Source organism: Caretta caretta, chromosome 1 (genome assembly GCF_965140235.1).
Source record: "Caretta caretta isolate rCarCar2 chromosome 1, rCarCar1.hap1, whole genome shotgun sequence".
NCBI lineage: Eukaryota > Metazoa > Chordata > Testudines > Cheloniidae > Caretta > Caretta caretta.
The window spans coordinates 83,525,621-83,545,119 of record NC_134206.1 but is presented as its reverse complement, the minus strand read 5'-3'; the positions used below and the strand labels follow the sequence as shown (position 1 = coordinate 83,545,119).

General features: G+C 39.5%; 1 protein-coding gene across 5 annotated transcripts in view; it reads right to left on the bottom strand.

The window, feature by feature from the left end:
* Positions 1-19,499, bottom strand: part of NDFIP2 (Nedd4 family interacting protein 2) — a 67,141-nt gene that overhangs the window by 32,593 nt on the left and 15,049 nt on the right. For 3 of the 5 annotated variants that reach the window (XM_075129218.1, XM_048852950.2, XM_048852943.2), the window contains exons 2-5: positions 12,140-12,226; positions 7,433-7,586; positions 6,077-6,204; positions 5,157-5,216 (exon numbers count right to left, since the gene is read on the bottom strand). In XM_075129218.1, coding sequence (XP_074985319.1) covers positions 5,157-5,216; positions 6,077-6,204; positions 7,433-7,586; positions 12,140-12,226 — 429 coding nt within the window. The remainder of the gene's footprint in view (positions 1-5,156; positions 5,217-6,076; positions 6,205-7,432; positions 7,587-12,139; positions 12,227-19,499) is intronic. The other 2 variants (XM_048852964.2, XM_048852973.2) reach the window with 2 other exon arrangements.

Below are 19,499 nucleotides of genomic sequence, written 5' to 3'. Positions count from 1 at the left end.
AATGCATCTCCTGTTAACAGAGGGTTGGGTGCACTCATTTTTACCCGGTAAGTTTTATTACAAAAAGGAAGGACAGACAACTGGGACACATTTGCAAAAGATGGTAGTCTTCAACGTGCACAATGGCCACTAAAAAGAAAAGGAGTACTTGTGGCACCTTAGAGACTAACCAATTTATTTGAGTATGAGCTTTCGTGAGCTACAGCTCACTTCAATGGCCTCCTAATGGCCACTAAGTGCCCAAAGCCATTTTTTAAAATTCATGGTAAAAAAACCCCTCAGCGCAGAAAAATCACTCTGCTTTGAAAACATAGCTTGGAAAATTAGGCACCCTAGAGAACTTAGGCAGAATGTAGCATCTCTGTAAATGCCAAATAGGCTCACCATTTAGGCACAAGCCCTAGGGGCCTGTGTGCATCTTTCGGCACCTAAATAGCGTTGAACGTTTAGCCCAACTGCTGATATAGCTTTAAAAAAAAAAAAAAAAGGTCATGTTATTGAAGTTACATTACATAAAAGTTTTCATACAATGTGCACATTTCTCAAATTCATGTGCCAAAGTTTACTTTCTCAGTCTTTGATGGCACAAAATAGAATTCTTCTTTATTTCAATCAAAAATGTTACCCAAATCAGACGTCAAGAATTATAAAACCAGTTGGAGAACGTTTCAATCTCTCTGGTCACTTGATTACAGAACTAAACATGGCAATTCTTCAACAAAAAAACTTCATAAAACAGACTCCAACAAGAGACTGCTGAATTGGAATTAATTTGCAAACTGGACACCATTAAATTAGGCTTGAATAAAGACTGGGAGTGGATGTGTCATTACACAAAGCAAAACTATTTCCCTGTGTTTATTCCCCCGACCCCGCACTATTCCTCACATGTTCTTGTCAACTGCTGGAAATGGCCAACCTTGATCATCACTACAAAAAGTTTTTTTCCCTCTCCTGCTGGTAATAGCTCACCTTACCTGATCACTCTCCTTATAGTGTGCATGGCAACACCCATTGTTTCATGTTGTCTGTGTATATAAAATCTCCCCACTGTATTTTCCACTGCATGCATCCGATGAAGTGAGCTGTAGTTCACGAAAGCTTATGCTCAAATAAATTGGTTAGTCTCTAAGGTGCCACAGGTATTCCTTTTCTTTTAATGTTGCTTTAGTTATTTATTTTTTGAAAAGGTGGAAAGAGAATCACATTCTTCACTATTTAACCATAGTGCACCATGGTGTATCTACATAGATGTTGCGATGCTGCACCCCATAACGCTTTATGGGAATATTCTTATGAATTTATATACGACATAACTGGAATGTGTTTTATGCTACACAACATCTCTGTAAAGGTTATGAACTACTGAATATATTCATCCTATTTGTATGCATGCATTATTTTTGTACTTGAAGTTATGAATACTGGCTACGTACTTGTTTAATTTTAAGTAGCCTCAGTGAAGCAGTTGGTCAGTTTCCTGAGAAAAGACTATTCTCAGTAAGTGCCCAATCAAGAAACACTTAAGCTAAGAATGAACTTGGAGACGCCAATCCACATCTAAACTTTCCCAGGAATGTGGCCTGGCTAGTGAGGAACTCAGTCATGCATAGACATGTGACTTGCCCAGGTGACTCCAAAACTCCATCTTGGAGCTGAATTCTGGATAGGAGAGAGGAAGGGGTCTCCATCCACAAGAGAAAGTCTATTTAAGCCCCTGGGAGACCCCTCCATTTTGTCTTCAGCCGGCTCAGTAGATCTTTTGGGGGTGGAGAGGCTACCTGGAAGAAACTGGAACAAAGGACAGTAACCACAGGGATGTGAGTGATTGCTGGACCCAGACTAGAAGGAGGCTAGTCAGTAAAAGAAACTTATTGGAAATCTCACCCTCAGAGATGTTCATCTGTAGTCATTTTCTACTGTACTAAGTTTAGATTTGTGGGTTTTATTTTATTTTGCTTGGTAATTCACTTTGTTCTGTCTGTTATTACTTGGAACCACTTAAATCCTACTTTTTGTATTTAATAAAAATCACATTTTACTTATTAATTAACCTAGAGTATGTATTAAATACCTGAGGGGGGCGGGGAGGGGGAGAGCACGGACACCAACAGCTGTGCATCTCTCTCTATATCACTGTTATACAGGGCAAACAATTTATGAGTTTACCCTGTATAAACTTTATACAGGGTAAAAAACTGATTTATTGGGGGTTTGGACACTTTGGGAGCTGGGTACGCGAGTGTTGGAGACAGGAACACTTCTTAAGCTGTTTTCAGTTTAGCCTGCAACTTGTGGGAGACCTGGGTCTCTGTTTGTAGCAGGCTAGCGTGTCTGGGTTGAACCAGGCAGGGTTCTCAAGTCCCAAGCTGCTAGGGAAAACGGGCTCAGAGGCAGTCCCAGCACATCAGATAGCAATTCTCAAGGGGGTTTCTGTGATCCAACCCGTCACAGATGGATTACAACTTTTTGAACAGCAAAAAGCATTTGCTAATATTTTTATATACAAACATAAGAACAGCCATACCGGGTCAGACCAAAGATCCATCTAGCCCAGTATCCTGTCTTCCAACAATGGCCAATGTCAGATGCCCCAGAGGGAATGAACGGAACAGGTAATCAGAGGTGATCTATTCCTTGTCGCTGATTCCCAGCTTCTGGCAAACAGGCTAGGAACACCATCCCTGACCATCCTGGCTAATAGCCATTGATGGACCTATCATTCATAAAGTTATCTAGTTCTTTTTTGAACCCTGTTATAGTTTTGGCCTTCACAACATCCTTTGGCAAAAAGTTTTACAGGTTGACTGTGCATTGTGTGAAGAAATACTTCCTTTTATTTGTTTTAAACCTGCTGCCTATTAATTTCATTTGGTGACCCCTAGTTCTTGTGTTATGAGAAGGAGTAAGTAACATTTCATTCTTTACTTTCTTCACACCAGTCATGATTTTGTAGACCTCCATCATATCCCCCTTAGCCATCTCTTTTCCAAGCTGAAAAGTCCCAGTTTCATTACTCTCTCCTCATACGCAAGCCAATCCATACCCCTAATCATTTTGGTTGCTCTTTTCTGAAACTTTTCCAATTACAATATATCTTTGAGATCAGGCAACCACATCTGCATGCAGTAGTCAAGATGTGGATGTACCATGGATTTATATAAAGGCAATATGATATTTTCTATCTTAATATCTATCCCTTTCTTAATGATGCCCAACATTCCGTTAGCTTTGACTGCCCTGCACACTGAGTGGATGTTTTCAGAGAACTATTCACAATGACTCCAAGATATCTTTCTTGAGTGATAACAGCTAATTTAGACCCACCATTTTATATGTATAGTTGGGATTCTGTTTTCCAATGTGAATTACTTTTCATTTATAAACAATGAGTTTTATCTGCCATTTTGTTTCCCAGTCACCTAGTTTTGAGAGATCCTTTTGTAGCTCTTCGCAGTCTGCCGGGGACTTCATTATTTTGAGTAGTTTTGCATTATCTGCAAATTTTGCCACTTCACTGTTTACCCCTTTTTCCAGGTCATTTATGATTCTGTTGAATAGGACTGGTCCCAGTACAGACCCCTGTGGGACACTACTATTTGACTCTCTCCATTCTGAAAACTGACCATTTATTCCTACCCTTTGTTTCCTGTCTTTTAACCAGTTACCAATCCATGAGAGGACCTTCCCTCTTATCCCAATAAAATTAAAATGATAAAGTTCTGTGTAGATCCATGAAAGCATTATAAACTCAGATTTCTGCTATCTTTACATGTCTAGGTCCCACATATGAATGAAAAGCTACACACTGAAATCAAGATCTTTCCTGGGGAATCCGAGTGCAGAAATTGACATAATTCTAATAATTTTCATCTATTTTGTAAAATTTGAGGGCTCTTATTGTATGAATAGTGCAATTCAAGAGCAGGCTGTACTAACAGTGTCATAACATTTTCATATTAAATTCTGATAACCTTGAAAATAATGCAATTGGGCACTTTTATACTAATCTTAGAGCAAGATGTTACAGCTGCATGTAAAATTTAAGTAACCCCAGATTATACAAGCCATCTGGCAGCATAAGGTTTTATAATCATAGAAATGACAGATTGAAGACACCTTTCAGGCCAGTAGTCATGCCTCCACTAATACAGGTTTGCCCTGGACAGAAAATCTTGGTTTGTATAGTTTTGTTTTAGATGTTTCAGTCTTTCTGCAAAAGTAAATACCCCCAGCCTCTTACTGGTGTTTTTAATGGGGTCTCTGAATTTAATTTTTTGGTCATGTGGTGACCTGAACTGAATCCCAATTATTGCTTAATATCTTTTCATAAATTTTTTTTTTAAAATACGTGGAAACTGCTATGAACGCATAATGTTGATTCAACAACATTCTATAAAAATTAAAGACATGTCTCTGCTTCCCAACTGTAAACTCCTGATGTCTTTTGCGCTCTAAACAAAAGCTTTAATTCACTTAACCCCTTTTATTGTACAGTTCATATAGTGGATTATGCAGCCCGAAAGATTCACACACATTTTTTGTAACTGTTACAGATCTTATGATATACTTGTGCCTATACAACTGATTTGGTTTCTAAGACCAGAACTAAAGGATTGCAACATTTAAGGAGGTAAAAATACATTAACTATCTGGATAAGTATCACAAATACAATAGCATATCCTCTACACAGAAAGGCACTAACTTTCCAGCATCTTCAATTTTAGTGGCACCTCTTATTGCCACTATGAATAAGGTTCTACCATCAGCTCCATTATGAATGTTTTTCAGGGGTTTATAACTTTCTTGTAACTGAAACCTGGAATGTAGGGCCTACCCTAAGAAAAATTGGTTAGTCAATTAAGAAAGCTGATTCTTAAGGAACCCGTTTGACAGTTAGCTGGTGCAGTTCTATGCAAACGCAAATGGTTTTCAGAATAATTTTTTTTTTAATTGGATTTATAATCCCCTGAAAAAAGGGTTGACGTACATATTAGCAGAATTCAAATATAGATTCTAAAATGGCACATATTTAACGGATGCAACAATTCTGAGATTTCAATAAGATAATTCTGAAGTGGGTAAGGGAACCCATCATTATTTACCAGCAGGAAAATTCACAGCAATGTCTCAACTAAATAGAACTGTACCATACCTCTGGTGGACTGAGGAATATTTCATCAAACAGACTCCTAGACTCCCTAAACTGGCCGTGCTAAGCATGTAAAACAAACATAAGACAAAAGAACTAAAGAACAGTGTTAAGAGAACGTTATTACAGACAAACAAACCATTTAATTATTTTAAATATTCTGTTTTCACTTAAATGACTTTTAAAATGTCACTTAGATTCTAACTGCACTTTCCCGGTTTTCATTATACATTTAAACTCTACACTTTCAAAAGGAATGAATTAGCGAGGGAAACTTGGGGGTGGAGAGGGCGGAATACCACACATATACCAATATTACACACAAAAAACGCAACATGAAAAAACAGTAAGGTTGAAAAGTCAAGCACTCAAAAGTTAGGAAATACCATAATTAAGGTTGCCAGGACAACATTATTACCCTTAACACTCTAAAAAGATCAAAAATATTTGTTTCAATTTATCTATTTTTTGTCAGCAATAAAAAGCAACATACTTCTCTGACTTAAGTTACCTCTTTGCTACTAACAGAAATCATTCATAATATCACAGCACTATCCCAGGAATTGGAATTGTTAACTCAGTGAATCTGCATCCTCCCCTCCCTCCAGATATGTACTAGCTATAGAGTCAAAATCTAACCAAGAATGTGGCTTTTTAAAGTGTTTAGCAAACAGCTGTACTTCAAAGAAATGCTCTACAGTTCTATAGCACTTCACATCTTCAGAATGTCTTGCAAATATCTAACTAAATTTTAAAAGCTATTTAGCATCCAAAAGACATCACTTGATAACAATGATTATTAAAAAAAGGTTGAAGTGTGGGCCTAAATGCTTTTTAAACACTACTTTAGAGTACTGTACATTATCAAAATCAACTTCGTTTACAGATTCCCCAAAAGATTTTTACAGAGATATTTCACTTACTCTTTGGGCAGCTTCTGCTGCAGCAGCTGCCATTGCTGCAGCTTTGGCTTTCTCTGCTTCATCATAAGTAGGAAGAGAGGTAGCTACACTATATGGAGGTGGTACAGGGTAAAATTCATTAGGTGTTTCTGTTAAAAACAAAAAATGAGATTCATGCTTTGTATCCCAGAAAAATATCAACAAGAACAATAGACTACAGCAATCTTAAAAAACGCACACTAAAGTAACAGCAAGCCTGGTGACATTTAAACTGTCCAGTCATAAATTTCAGTCTCTTTGTTCTACAGCAACTTGACCTATAAGTGCTTACAGACATTGTGAGAAGTTTTTTCGTTTATTTTATTTTTTAATGAACAGGAAAGAGTGAATCACAATTTAAAGATGCCTACTGCTGCAACTCAAAACTAGTTAATTTAAAGTTTGACCTAGATACTGCAAAAGGGCGAAGAGTTTTGGAACTAAGATTACATTCTGCTGAAAAGCAAATGCAAGCATTCATCAGATACAATAATTTGCATATGAGTGGGTGAGAGAAGGGTGCAAAGAAACATCCTAAAAGAAGAGTTTCAGGTTCTTAGTGTTTAAAAAAAAAAATGAACTGAGGCCTATCCTGGTCATGTCACATCTCATCAACTGCAGAGCGCTGTTGCAAACTGCAGCTGGTCTACTGAGGCAAGACAATTGCTTGTTCTTGGAATTTTTTCTTTTGGAATTTTGCCAATTTAGTATGTAAAGTATTGCTTTTGAAAAAGTAACGTGAACAACAAATTTTGTTTTATGACATTTATATACCAAATGCACAAATTATTAATACATTGCAAAACCAAGCAATATTAACAAGTGTCTAGTACTTGGCTTCCCATCAGCATATAACAGGATTCTGCAGCTGATTAAATGATGCCAGCAGAGGTGCTTCTCTTGCAAATACTTCATATGCGTGAACATTTATTCATGGTAGTCACATGGGAAATGTATGCACTGTGGCCCTGATCCTACACACCTGCGGACTATTCTGAATAAGAGCCAAAGAAGGACTGTGGAATTAAAGTACACAGAACTTTAAAAAAAAAAAAAAAAAAAAAAAAAAGGACTATCTTGAGCTAATAATTTGCTACTTGCAGAGTCTGGTAATTTGGGCAGTCAGCACAATTCTAAAAAGTTGCCTGGGTTTTGGTTAAAACTCACACAAAAAAGAGAAACATACATCTGTGGGTCACCTTAATCAAATAACAGTAAGAGGGGGGGAGGGAGAGGGAGTTTGCATCATACGCCCCCAAATCAGTAGCTGACTCATGATCTTTGTACTTCTCCAACAGTAATACTACCTAGAGCTGTTATATAATAAAGGGAAAATACCTGAGGCTGCAGCTGCTTCTACAGCAATACTACAATAAGGTGGAGGAGAAACATCTGCTTCAGATAAAGCTGCTGGTTGAGAATTTTGTGCAGTCTCTGTCGAAGTGGATGGCTCTTCAACAGTTGACTCTGGAGGATCATCTTCATTGTGAAGCTTAAAAAAAACCCACCAACACAAAAATTTCAAAACGCATTCAGGGAATTCTTTATGTACAAGTACAAGTTATTGACATTAACCTCTTCAGATGTTACCAAAGAATAGAAATTTAGCACTATTTTTAGGTTAGTGGAATAATTTAAAACTTCTGCTAATAAATTCAGGGACTAAGCTAATATACCCAACAGTTAAGATTTAATAGACACAAGAGACTTTATCCAAGTACTTCTAACAGCAACCTTTCTTAAGCAATCACTTCAAAAGTACATCAAAGTGTTCAGTACAATTCCATTCTATTTTAAAACCTCCTCTGCTATCAAACTGATTCCTGATGCTTAAAATGGGCTTCACTAAAGTGCAAAGTGTTTTCTTAAAAGAGCATTGAAGATTCTAAACCAGAAGTGGGCAAACTATGGCCCGTGGGCCACATCCAGCCCATGGGACCGTCCTGCCCGGCCCTCGAGCTCCCGGCTTGGGAGGCTAGCCCCCTGCCCCTCCCCCACAGCCTCAGCTTGCCATGCCAGCAGTACTGTGGGCGGTGGGGCTGTGAGCTCCTGCTACGCAGCACCAGCACAGTTGCAAGAGCCACCAGGGTGTAGTGTATTAAATTGCTCCCCATAGGAATGTGCTACTTACTAAGCACCAGGACTGGCAGCAGTAAGTAGTACACAGTAAGCATCACATTCTTATGGGGAGCAATTTAATACACCACACCTCCCCAAACACCCTGGCCCTCCACCCCCATCCGCCCCTCCCACTTCCTGCCCCCTGACTGCTCCCCTCAGAACCCCCAACCCATCCAACCCCCCCACCCCGCTCCCTGTCCTCTGACTGCCTCCTCCCAGGACCCCCCACCCCAACCTGGACCCCACCCCCTATCCAACCCTCCCTACTCCCTGTCCCCAGACTGCCCCGACCCCTATCTACACCCCATCCCCGACAGGTCCCCCAGGATTCCCACACCTATCCAACTGCCCCTGTTCCCTGTCCCGACTGCCCCCCAGAACCCTCTGCCCCTTATCCAACCCTCCCGCTCCCCACCCCCTTACCGTGCCGCTCAGAGCACCAGGACCTGCAGCTGTAAACCGCTGCCCTATTCGGTTTATCTCATTATTTGAACCCATCCGTATTCTGTTTTATGGTCTTCTCAACTCAAATTCTGAGACAGCCTATATTAAAGCCCCTGCCTCTACCAATAATCTCTTTCCCACATACATTTACAGTAATCAGTTATGGTATTGCAGGGTTTATTTTTTAAACTTTGTGTTTTAGAGCTATTTTACAGTGAAGTATACAAGTAAACATGATCTATAGGAGAAGAATTTGGGTAGGCAAGTATACGGATTTAAAAGGAAAAACAAAACAAAACCTTATTTGGCCATGATGCTGGACTAACACCCTTAAGTAGAGAAAATCCTTGCGGTTATTTGAGCCAAAAACAAATATCCTTCAGAAAACGAAAATCCAATCTAACAAATTCAACAGAAAAGAGCACAAAACTATGGCAAGGAGGAAGTACTGGTATTAGGAGGGCTAAAAGATTTGAAGAGCAAAAAGCTAAAAAGATAAAACATAGGAAATTAAGCATAAGACGACTAGTGGTTTCTTTGGATTAACTGAATTAAGGAAGATAAAGATATTAGAGAAAAGATAAATTATTTCTTTACATCAACCTTCACTGTAAGAGATATTGGTGAGATACCTATCTCAATCTTACGAAAGATAAAGTGCTATTGGAGACTGGTATGCCAAAGAGGAGATTGTTGAATAAATTTGGTAAGGGATAACAAAGTCCGCAAACAGACAGCAAACATGTGGAGGAACTTTAAAAATAAAACAGATCACCTAATATGCCAGAGAGGACTGGAAAGTTGTAAATATTGTTCCAGTGCCTATCTTTTTTTCAAAAGGTACTTGGAGATATTGTGGGAATTACAGACCAATAAAACTTAGTTCCATTGCAGATACGTTGTTTGAAAAGACAGTTACCAAGTAATTATAAAACACCTTGAGAAAAACGATTTTTAGGACAAGATAGCATGGTTTCTGTAAAGAAAAAGCGTTTCCCTATGATCCATTAGAAATCTTTAAATGTTTCACAAAATAGCAGATCAAATATAGTTTATTTGGACTTTCAAAAAAGTCTTGGTTAAGAATCCCGCACAAGATGTTACTCAAGGAACCATGTATGCATCAGATGAGAAGTAAAAATATCATGAATTAGGAAGTGGGTAAAACAGAAAATCAGTAGGAATAAGTGATCAACTTTCATTATGACAAAGGGTTAACACTGGGGTACCACAAGGATATATTCCGGGACCAGTAGTATCTTATTACTGATCCAGACAAGTGGATGAATGAACATTAATGTGAAAAATACACAGATGACACAAAATTATTTAGCTTAGTGAAGACTAGAGAAAACTCTGCAGAACTTCAGGATGACCCAACAATTTAGGCATAAAAGTCAATCAGGACTATCAAGGCAAAGTGGAACAAAAAAACAGACTGCACTAATGCAAACGGCGGGGTTCTGAATTAACTATAACTCTTCAGAAGAAACATTTGGGTGTTTTATTGGAGACAGCTCAAGTGTTGGGATGCATGAGGAATAGGGATGGGGAATACAGGAAATATGTTTTATAGAAGCTGATTGTACACCTTCATTTGGAATACTCTCTGCAGTTCTGTCTACCCTATCTCAAAAAGGAACAAAAACAGAAGAGATCCAAAGAAAGGTGGCAAAGGAGACAAGGAAAAACTCCCATATGAAGAGACTGAAAAAAGACTGCAGCCGTTCAGTGTAGTGAGGAAGCATAATAGGAGGTACACAAAATAATTCTTGTCTCATTCAACACATTTAACTTCTCTTGTATTACAAAAACAAGGGGTCATTCTAGGAAATTGAAAAACAAGTTATATAAGGCAACACTTAAATAAGCAATGCCAATGGAACTCATTGCCACAAGATATGATGGAGGCCAGAGCTTAGTATGATTAAAAAGATCAGCCAGTTATACTAGACAGAAAAATCAGAAGGGATATAACTACACCCGCCCCCATGTTCCAAGACATGAACCAATCATTAACTGATGAGGATTAGGAAGAAGTCTACTGGTTTTTCCATGATCCTTGACCAAAGGATTTGTTGGGCCTTCTCTGAAGCACCTGATGCTATCATTGGCAGACACAGAATCCTCCTGGACTAAATGATCTGACATGGTATATCAATTGCTCTGTCAGCTAAGTCACTACATTCTGAGAAGTTGACATTTAATAGTAACATTTTCAAAAAAAATACATTGGAATACTGCTTTAAAACAGTAATCTGATTTATGCCATTCCATTAAGAGGAAACAGATTTTGTTTATTTTTGCCATCATAACGAGTGAATTGCTGCCAAGCAGTTATGAAGACTTTCTGTGCTAACCATTGTGTGTCAAGGAGTCTCCTAAGACTAACTGACCAACTTGAAGAACACTCTCAGTTACCAGTGCATTTTAAGTACAAGCTTCGAACAGTGGTATATTCCTTTTTTCATGTCTACAATCTTCTGTTAGTTAAAGGCAGCAGATAATAGAATATCTTTTTGTTTTCCTAACCTTAATTCAGTTTGCCGTCTCCAGTACAAAACAATCTGCTTGACAGCAGTTAACTGACATTCTATGGCAGGTCACACACTTATCAAGATAGCGTGCCGACTGTACAAAGATTTACTGTTAAAGCAGAGCATGCCTCTATTAGTGGGTTTAGATTCCCCTTGAATTGTTTATGCATGACTATATGCTGCCTGATTTCCCATCTCCCTATCAAAGCTGCCACACGCTGCATGCTCAGGAGGCATCAATGGTCATGTTACATGAACTAAATACTTTGGATTTCTAAATTGATCTTGAGTTAGGTATAAATGATTCTTCTGAAATCAAAGGTTCAGAGACATATGGAGATCACTGGAGAACAAAACAGTCCAAATCATTCATTTCTATCACACAATGTTTACATATAGAATAGTTTCTTTTTTCTGAAAAATTATAAGTTACGTTATAAAGAATTTGTACTTCAGACAACTTAAAATTATCAGCCATACTCAATTCCAGGACAGGCTGTTTTCAGTGGCAGAATCTGCAATTCATTCTGTTCTTTTCGATCTTTTAGGATGAAAGGCACTATATACAAAATTCATGATAGAACCATTACCTGCGATTCTCACACTTCACTTCTGATTACCATAACCATGTGCCTTCAAAAAGACAACACCACATCTCCTTCTATCGTTTATTCCCTAACTGAAGTACTCATTTTCTACTTGTGACACATCATTTCCACAGCAACCAGATGTGATGTCAAATGCTTTATGACTTCAAATATAACATTGAACACACAATATGGCATCTGCTTACTCCTGCAAAAGTCTTCAGAGTGCGGGGGGGTGAAGGAAGAAAAGGAAATGGCTGCAGGTGGCCTGCTTCCCCCCCCCCCCCCATTATATTTCTAAATCTAAATTCAAACCAAAAATCTATATCGTATACTGTCTGTAACTTTCATTTTACCTTCAGAAGGTTTTGTGTGTTTTGCATAAATCTCATTACTTGCGTAAGCTGAGTCTGCCTCTCCTCTGTTGTAATGCTGACTGATTGCTGAAAGAACAACAACGCAGTTGAATAAGGATCTCATTCAAATATGTCGAATTCTCAACTTGTTGAGATAGGGGTGATATTTTGCAGATCTCTTTAAGCACAGTTACATCCCATGACAGCCAAAAATGCAAAGTAACTACACAAAAGAATTGGACATATCCTGTGACACATACGGCCCAGTTCATCCCTGTTGTTACTTCACTAGAGCTGGTAGTTACTACAGAGATGAATTTCCATCATTGACATTTATTGGTTTCCAGTCAGTTAACATACTTCGGCTATCTTCATAACAAATCATGCAGCCATACAGGATGTGGTTGTCACTTGTCAACCCTTTCCTCAAACTATCTGCTGCTTATGCGATTTCAAACATTTTGCTGTAGTCATAATGTAATGTTGTATTTTACCACCTTTGCTAATCTCATGGAGTAGTGGCTTAAAATTGGATTGGCCATCTGTTGGTGCATTTGGGCCATAATGAGCTACTAAATACAAACAATTACAAATAAAATATCCTATTACACTAGATAAATTTTATCCTAAGGGATACTGTGCCATATACCAGTACCAATGACCTTCACATAGGAAACGTTTTATAAGAAATAATTCTCTTTCAAGACAGTCACCACAAAACAGTCTTTCCGAGAGTCTTTCTGGGCTCTCTGGTCTAGCAGACAAAGGTTTAATAAGATCTAATAGCTGGAAGTTGAAGCTACATAAATTGAGACTAGAAATAAGGTGTACATTTTTAACAGTGAGGACAGTTAACCACAAACAATTTACCGATTCTCTGTCACTGGCCACTTTTAAGTCAAGAATTGATTTGTTTTCTAGAGACATATTTTAGTTCAAATCGGAAGTAATTCAGGCAGTTCTATGGCCTGTGTTATACAGGAGGTTAGAGCAGATGATCATAATTCTCCCTTCTGGCCTTGAAATCCATGAAGCTCCACAGCAACAGCTGCCAACATCATAGAATCATAGAATATAAGGGTTGGAAGGGACCCCAGAAGGTCATCTATTCCAACCCCCTGCTCAAAGCAGGACCAATTCCCAGTTAAATCATCCCAGCCAGGGCTTTGTCAAGCCTGACCTTAAAAACCTCTAAGGAAGGAGATTCTACCACCTCCCTAGGTAACGCATTCCAGTGTTTCACCACCCTCATAGTGAAAAAGTTTTTCCTAATATCCAATCTAAACCTCCCCCACTGCAGCTTGAGACCATTACTCCTCGTTCTGTCATCTGATACCATTGAGAACAGTCTAGAGCCATCCTCTTTGGAACCCCCTTTCAGGTAGTTGAAAACAGCTATCAAATCCCCCCTCATTCTTCTCTTCTGCAGGCTAAACAATCCCAGCTCCCTCAGCCTCTCCTCATAACTCATGTGTTCCAGACCCCTAATCATTTTTGTTGCCCTTCGCTGGACTCTCTCCAATTTATCCACATCCTTCTTGAAGTGTGGGGCCCAAAACTGGACACTGTACTCCAGATGAGGCCTCACCAATGTTGAATAGAGGGGAACGATCACGTCCCTCGATCTGCTCGCTATGCCCCTACTTATACATCCCAAAATGCCATTGGCCTTCTTGGCAACAAGGGCACACTGCTGACTCATATCCAGCTTCTCGTCCACTGTCACCCCTAGGTCCTTTTCCGCAGAACTGCTGCCTAGCCATTCGGTCCCTAGTCTGTAGCTGTGCATTGGGTTCTTCCGTCCTAAGTGCAGGACCCTGCACTTATCCTTATTGAACCTCATCAGATTTCTTTTGGCCCAATCCTCCAATTTGTCTAGGTCCTTCTGTATCCTATCCCTCCCCTCCAGCGTATCTACCACTCCTCCCAGTTTAGTATCATCCGCAAATTTGCTGAGAGTGCAATCCACACCATCCTCCAGATCATTTATGAAGATATTGAACAAAACCGGCCCCAGGACCGACCCTTGGGGCACTCCACTTGATACCGGCTGCCAACTAGACATGGAGCCATTGATCACTACCCGTTGAGCCCGACAATCTAGCCAGCTTTCTACCCACCTTGTAGTGCATTCATCCAGCCCATACTTCCTTAACTTGCTGACAAGAATACTGTGGGAGACCGTGTCAAAAGCTTTGCTAAAGTCAAGGAACAATACATCCACAATACATCAACCAGACGAGCAACTACAGAACTGGGTTCATCTGTCCTGCCGTCTTCCTTGTGGACTCCCATGAGAACTTGACAGGGACTTAGATTCTTACCTCCCATCAAGCACTGCCTCCTTTTACTATGGTATCACCCAACACAGACAAATCCTTCAGCTTCATGGTTTCAAGCACTATGGGTACATCTACACAAAAACTGGGACTGACTTCCCAGCATGAGCAGACAGACACACTCAAGCTAGTGCGCTAAAAATAGCAGCGTGGTCACAGCAGCATCAGCTAACTATTTAAGTACATACCCATAACATTGGGGGAGTTTGTACCCAGATGGCTCACCTGAGCCGCCGCTTGTATCACTATGGCCACAATGCTGTACTCAGCATACTAGTTGGAGCAGAGCTAGCATGTCTGTCTACCCATGCTGGGAAACACCCTTCCAGCTGTAGTGTACACAATCCCTGATGGACAGGAGTTAGGAAGAACCCTCCCCCCTTGACAGTTTATTTCATAACTGTCCAATGCACTTCCTTCTGAAACATCTAGTACTGTCTACTGTTAGACACCCCCAGTCTACTATGGCAAATCCTATATTCTCATAGTTGTTCTTTTACCAAACAGAACCATTCACTATCCAGGGATGTTGGTCTTGGACCTTTCCAAAGCATTAATTCCCTACTAATACACTGATCAAAGAGATATTCTATAGCTAAAGCATTTCAAAAAGTACAGAAAAAAACCCTCACAAAAGCACATCGGCACCTGCCAATGTGGTGCATTCACTGCTTTGTGCATATGTATCCTGCAACAAAATGATTACTAAATAAAAAGTTGCAAAGCGTATCAAAATGCATAAAACTGATACACAATCTTAGTTCTGGGAGCAGAATTACTAGCTTCAAATGGTTGATGCAAGTTTCCTCCGATCCCCTCCCCCATCATTCTACAAGTATTTGCCATAACGTGTATCTGGATTTGGTATGCCTGCACTGATAGTTCGTTTTTTTTGTTTTTTAGATACCCTCCATCAGAGAAGTATCAGTAGTAGCCAGTACCATTATAGGTTCAATGTCTACACAAGCAAGGAAACAGAACAGAAAGCCAGTGCTGGTATTCCACAGCTGTGTGTCAGCTAAGTAAGTATTAGGTACCATGGAAACCTATCTGTTCTATAGACTCCAAAGGGATATTTGATTGAATATGGTTGAAAGTATGTTGCAACAAAAGCTTTCCTGCTGAAATTAGACTTCCATTAAGTAAATTGCACACAAACAGGTGTCACATTGTGATGCACTGTCCATAAAATCCACAGGATGTATTAGCATTTAGATAGGGACAGAGACCATTAAAATAAATTTCAAACATAGCCAAATAAGGAGACCCCAATGTCTGTGCGTCTAACAACTAAATTTATATCAGGCTTTATCCATCCATAGAAGTGGGGAGGAGGGGAGAAGAGAAAAAGTCAATATTTAGAAGTAAAGGTCATGTACACATTCCTTTCCTATCCTTAAGGTTACTTATCCCTCCCCACAAATACTTCTGCATATCAACATTCAAAATGGCTTTTCAGAAAACAATATTTCTAGTCTGAATGACAAGGGCAAATATCTTTAGTTACCATTATTTTTTCCTCTTTTCTAACTGTTCCCTTTTTTCTCCTTCACTTTACTCAGAATGTCTCTTCCCTAAGCATTATAGTTAGCCAATGTTCTCTGGATTGCACCAAAAGTCCAATTTTCAAGTATCAATCACCAATATGTTGCTAGATATCCAGCAGGAAATTATAAAATATAATTGTCAGACCAAAACTATTCCTTATTGCAAATTCATTCCAATGACCATATAATCAATAAATCTGTCAGAGTCAAACAGTAAACCACTCTTTTTAATCATTTATATTAAAAAAGGTTGTTTGTGCTAAAGCTTCTCATATTTTAATCTGTCTGAAGAAATATTTCTGGTAAGTTTGTGCAAGATCAAGTAGAGTTACGCTGCAAATAAATGTTTGCAGTTAAAAACAAGCTCACTTTAAAAAAAAAGCATTTTATGTTTGCCAGTTAACACAAAATTCATCACCTAGTCGGAACTCAATGAGAGCATATGCCTTTGACAGGTAGAAAATCTGGATAAAATTAAGAAAAATGATTCTTAATACCAACTCATTTTAGATGCAGGAGTTCCACATTAAGAATTAAATATGTTTGCCAATAAGCATCTCTATTGTGCTGGGGTTCAAAGTTTTTCTTAGGCTATTACAACAAAACTTTTGTAAAATCAAACATCTTGGTGGGGGGGGGGGAGGGACAAAACTTTTGTATAATCAGGGGGATATGGTAGCTTAAGACTGGGGAACATAGATACTTTGGACTAAAAACAATTTTGAAAGAATTAATTTGGGCTGAAAGTTTCCAGTGTCTGATCTCAGCCAAAAAGTGAAATATTTATCCAGTTCCAGCAAAACATTTTAAATAATTTGAGTTACAGAAGCCAGAGATGGTGGGAAAAATACACAGGAGACTTTTTTCCACATCTTCTAGGTGACCTTTTGCTTAAGACAATGAGGGATGATGTCGATGTCAAATTTGATTTCATATTCCTCATAGGATGGAGGAAGAATCCAAGTTTGATTAAAGTTGGTTCATTATTTTAAAATTTCATGAACATTTTAAAATGTGTAAGTCTGTACATGTACATTACAGCCTCTTCCATGCATTTGGAGCAGGGACCTGAAATTGAGTCCTCCACTTCCCAAATGACAGCTTTAAGCACAGGCTACTGGCTATTCTAGAGTGGCTCAAGCTCTCAAAAATTTCATCAGAATGGAAACAAATGTAAAAATTTCAAAGTTTTTCACAAAAACAGAATGTGTGTGTTTCTAGCCAGCCCAATTTAGAACCTATTAAGGATTTCCCATCATTTGTATGCATTACCAAGGTCTGGAAATTTACCTGACTCTCCTAGTTGGCCCAAGAACTGTGCCTACTGGCCAGGATGCAAAATATCTAAGCAGTCAAGACCCTTGTAATTTAAAGGAATAAAATTGTGCACCATTTCTTCAGGGGTTCTCAAACTGGGGGTTGGGACCCCTCAGGGGGTCACAAGGTTGTTACATAGGATGGTTGTGAGATGTCAGTCTACACCCCAAATCCCGCTTTGCTTCCAGCATTTACAATGGTGTTACAAATTAAAAACACTTTTTTATATAAGAAAGGGGGGTTGCACTCAGAGGCTTGCTATGTGAAAGGGGTCACCAGTACAAAAATTTGAGAATCACTGTTGTATACTGTATTTAATGCTGTCAAACTTTTTATTTATTAACTTAAAAGTGTAACTTATTTCTCATCTTTGTTATCCTCCCTTTTCCATCCTGGCTTCACTCCTCTATTCCCTTCTTTCCTGAAACAGATCTTGGAATCTCTCCCCCTCTCTTCTCCTTAGAATCTCTTTCTTCTTTTCTTTCTCTGTCTTGCCCCTCCCACCCCCCACCACCCCCATCTTCCTGTATTGTCTACTTTGGAGCTATTTTTTCCCTCCACTTTTCACTCTCAAATCTCTCAACACTTCACTTTTTAACTTGTTATAGACTCTCTCTATTCCACATGTCCCCTCACATGCCTTCACATTCATCTACTCAAACATATGTATTGAATGTTTTACCACACTCCAAACAAACCAGAAGATTAGACCTGTTAGTCCCAGAGAAATACAAAATATTGGGATCTGTAGTCTCCAGCATCGGTCTCCACGTAAGAAGCCAACTCCCCTCTTCTCCCCAGTTCCCTCTAAGCTGCACAGCCATATAGCAGTCTATCAAAGACTGCTCAGATGCGCCTCTCCCCCAGCCCCGAGCTGCTGCAATGAGAGGGGGCTAGGTGGAGTCCTCTCTCCCCACTGCAGCCCCTGGGCAGCCTGCACCCCAGAGCCCACACCCCCAGCCAGAGCCCTCATCTTCCCCCCGCTGCACACACAAACCTCAACCCTGTGGTCCCAGGACCCCTGCCCCACCCCAAAGCCCACACCCCCAGCCAGAGCCCTCACGCCCCACACTCCAACCCCCAGCTCTAGCACTGAGCCCCCTCCCACACACCCGAACTGCTGCTGCTGGCCCAGAGCCTGCCCAGCTCAGGCGGCCCCTGAGCCAGCACCAGCCCCTGCAGAAGTCATGGAATCTGTTACTTCTGTGACCTTCATGACAGACACACAGCCTTAGACATTTGTAAACAAATCCTCCTTATGCTCTTCAATGGATCATCTTTGCTGTCTGAAGGTTGGGTTCCCTGAGCAGAACTGCTACTCCCAACTCCAGCTTACTGCGGTCATGTGTGTTCATATATAATAGTGGTTCTCAACCTATTTACCATTGTGGGCTGCATATGCAGCTCTCTCTGTGTTACATGAGCAGCATCCACACAATATATATAAACACTACTTGTATGTCCAAGAGGTCACATGGACTGCAGCTGTGTGCTGATTGGGCTGCAAGTGGCCCGCGGGCCACAGGTTGAGAACCAATGATATATAGGAACACTTCATACATGCATGCACACAGCTCAACTTTTTGCTAATCTTTGCATACCCAAACTAACGGGGAGGAGGCACTATTTTTATAGTTTCAGTATACAGAGTAATAAGGTAGACATTAGATGTAAATTACATATGCGATAAAAATGTACTTTTATTACTTTTAAATTTGATGTGCATATATATTAGCTTAAATCACATGCAAATTTGTAACATTTAAATCTTAAATTCTATTATTTAACATGCTAACTTAGAAATGAAAACTACTTATAGAAAAGGTACCTTCCTGAAGCTGCTTTGTGTATGCTTGCTGATGTACACAGAAATAACTGTATAAAGCTATTGCTTAAAGGAAAAAAGGCAAACTGAATTAGCTTCCACCATTCAATTACCTGTGTTTCTTGGCTCAATCCTTATCAGTAATAGGTAGTTGACTGCAGTTACATTGCATGTAGCTTTGAGAGTCTGGTGTGACCTGTACAAAGTACAGCCCTTTCCTAGATCAGAATAATTATATGTAACAGTGAGTCAAAGATGAGACTCCTCCTCAAAATAAATCTGAAATGAAGTGTGATGACATGGAGATGCTTTTAAATAGTCTAAAATCAGAT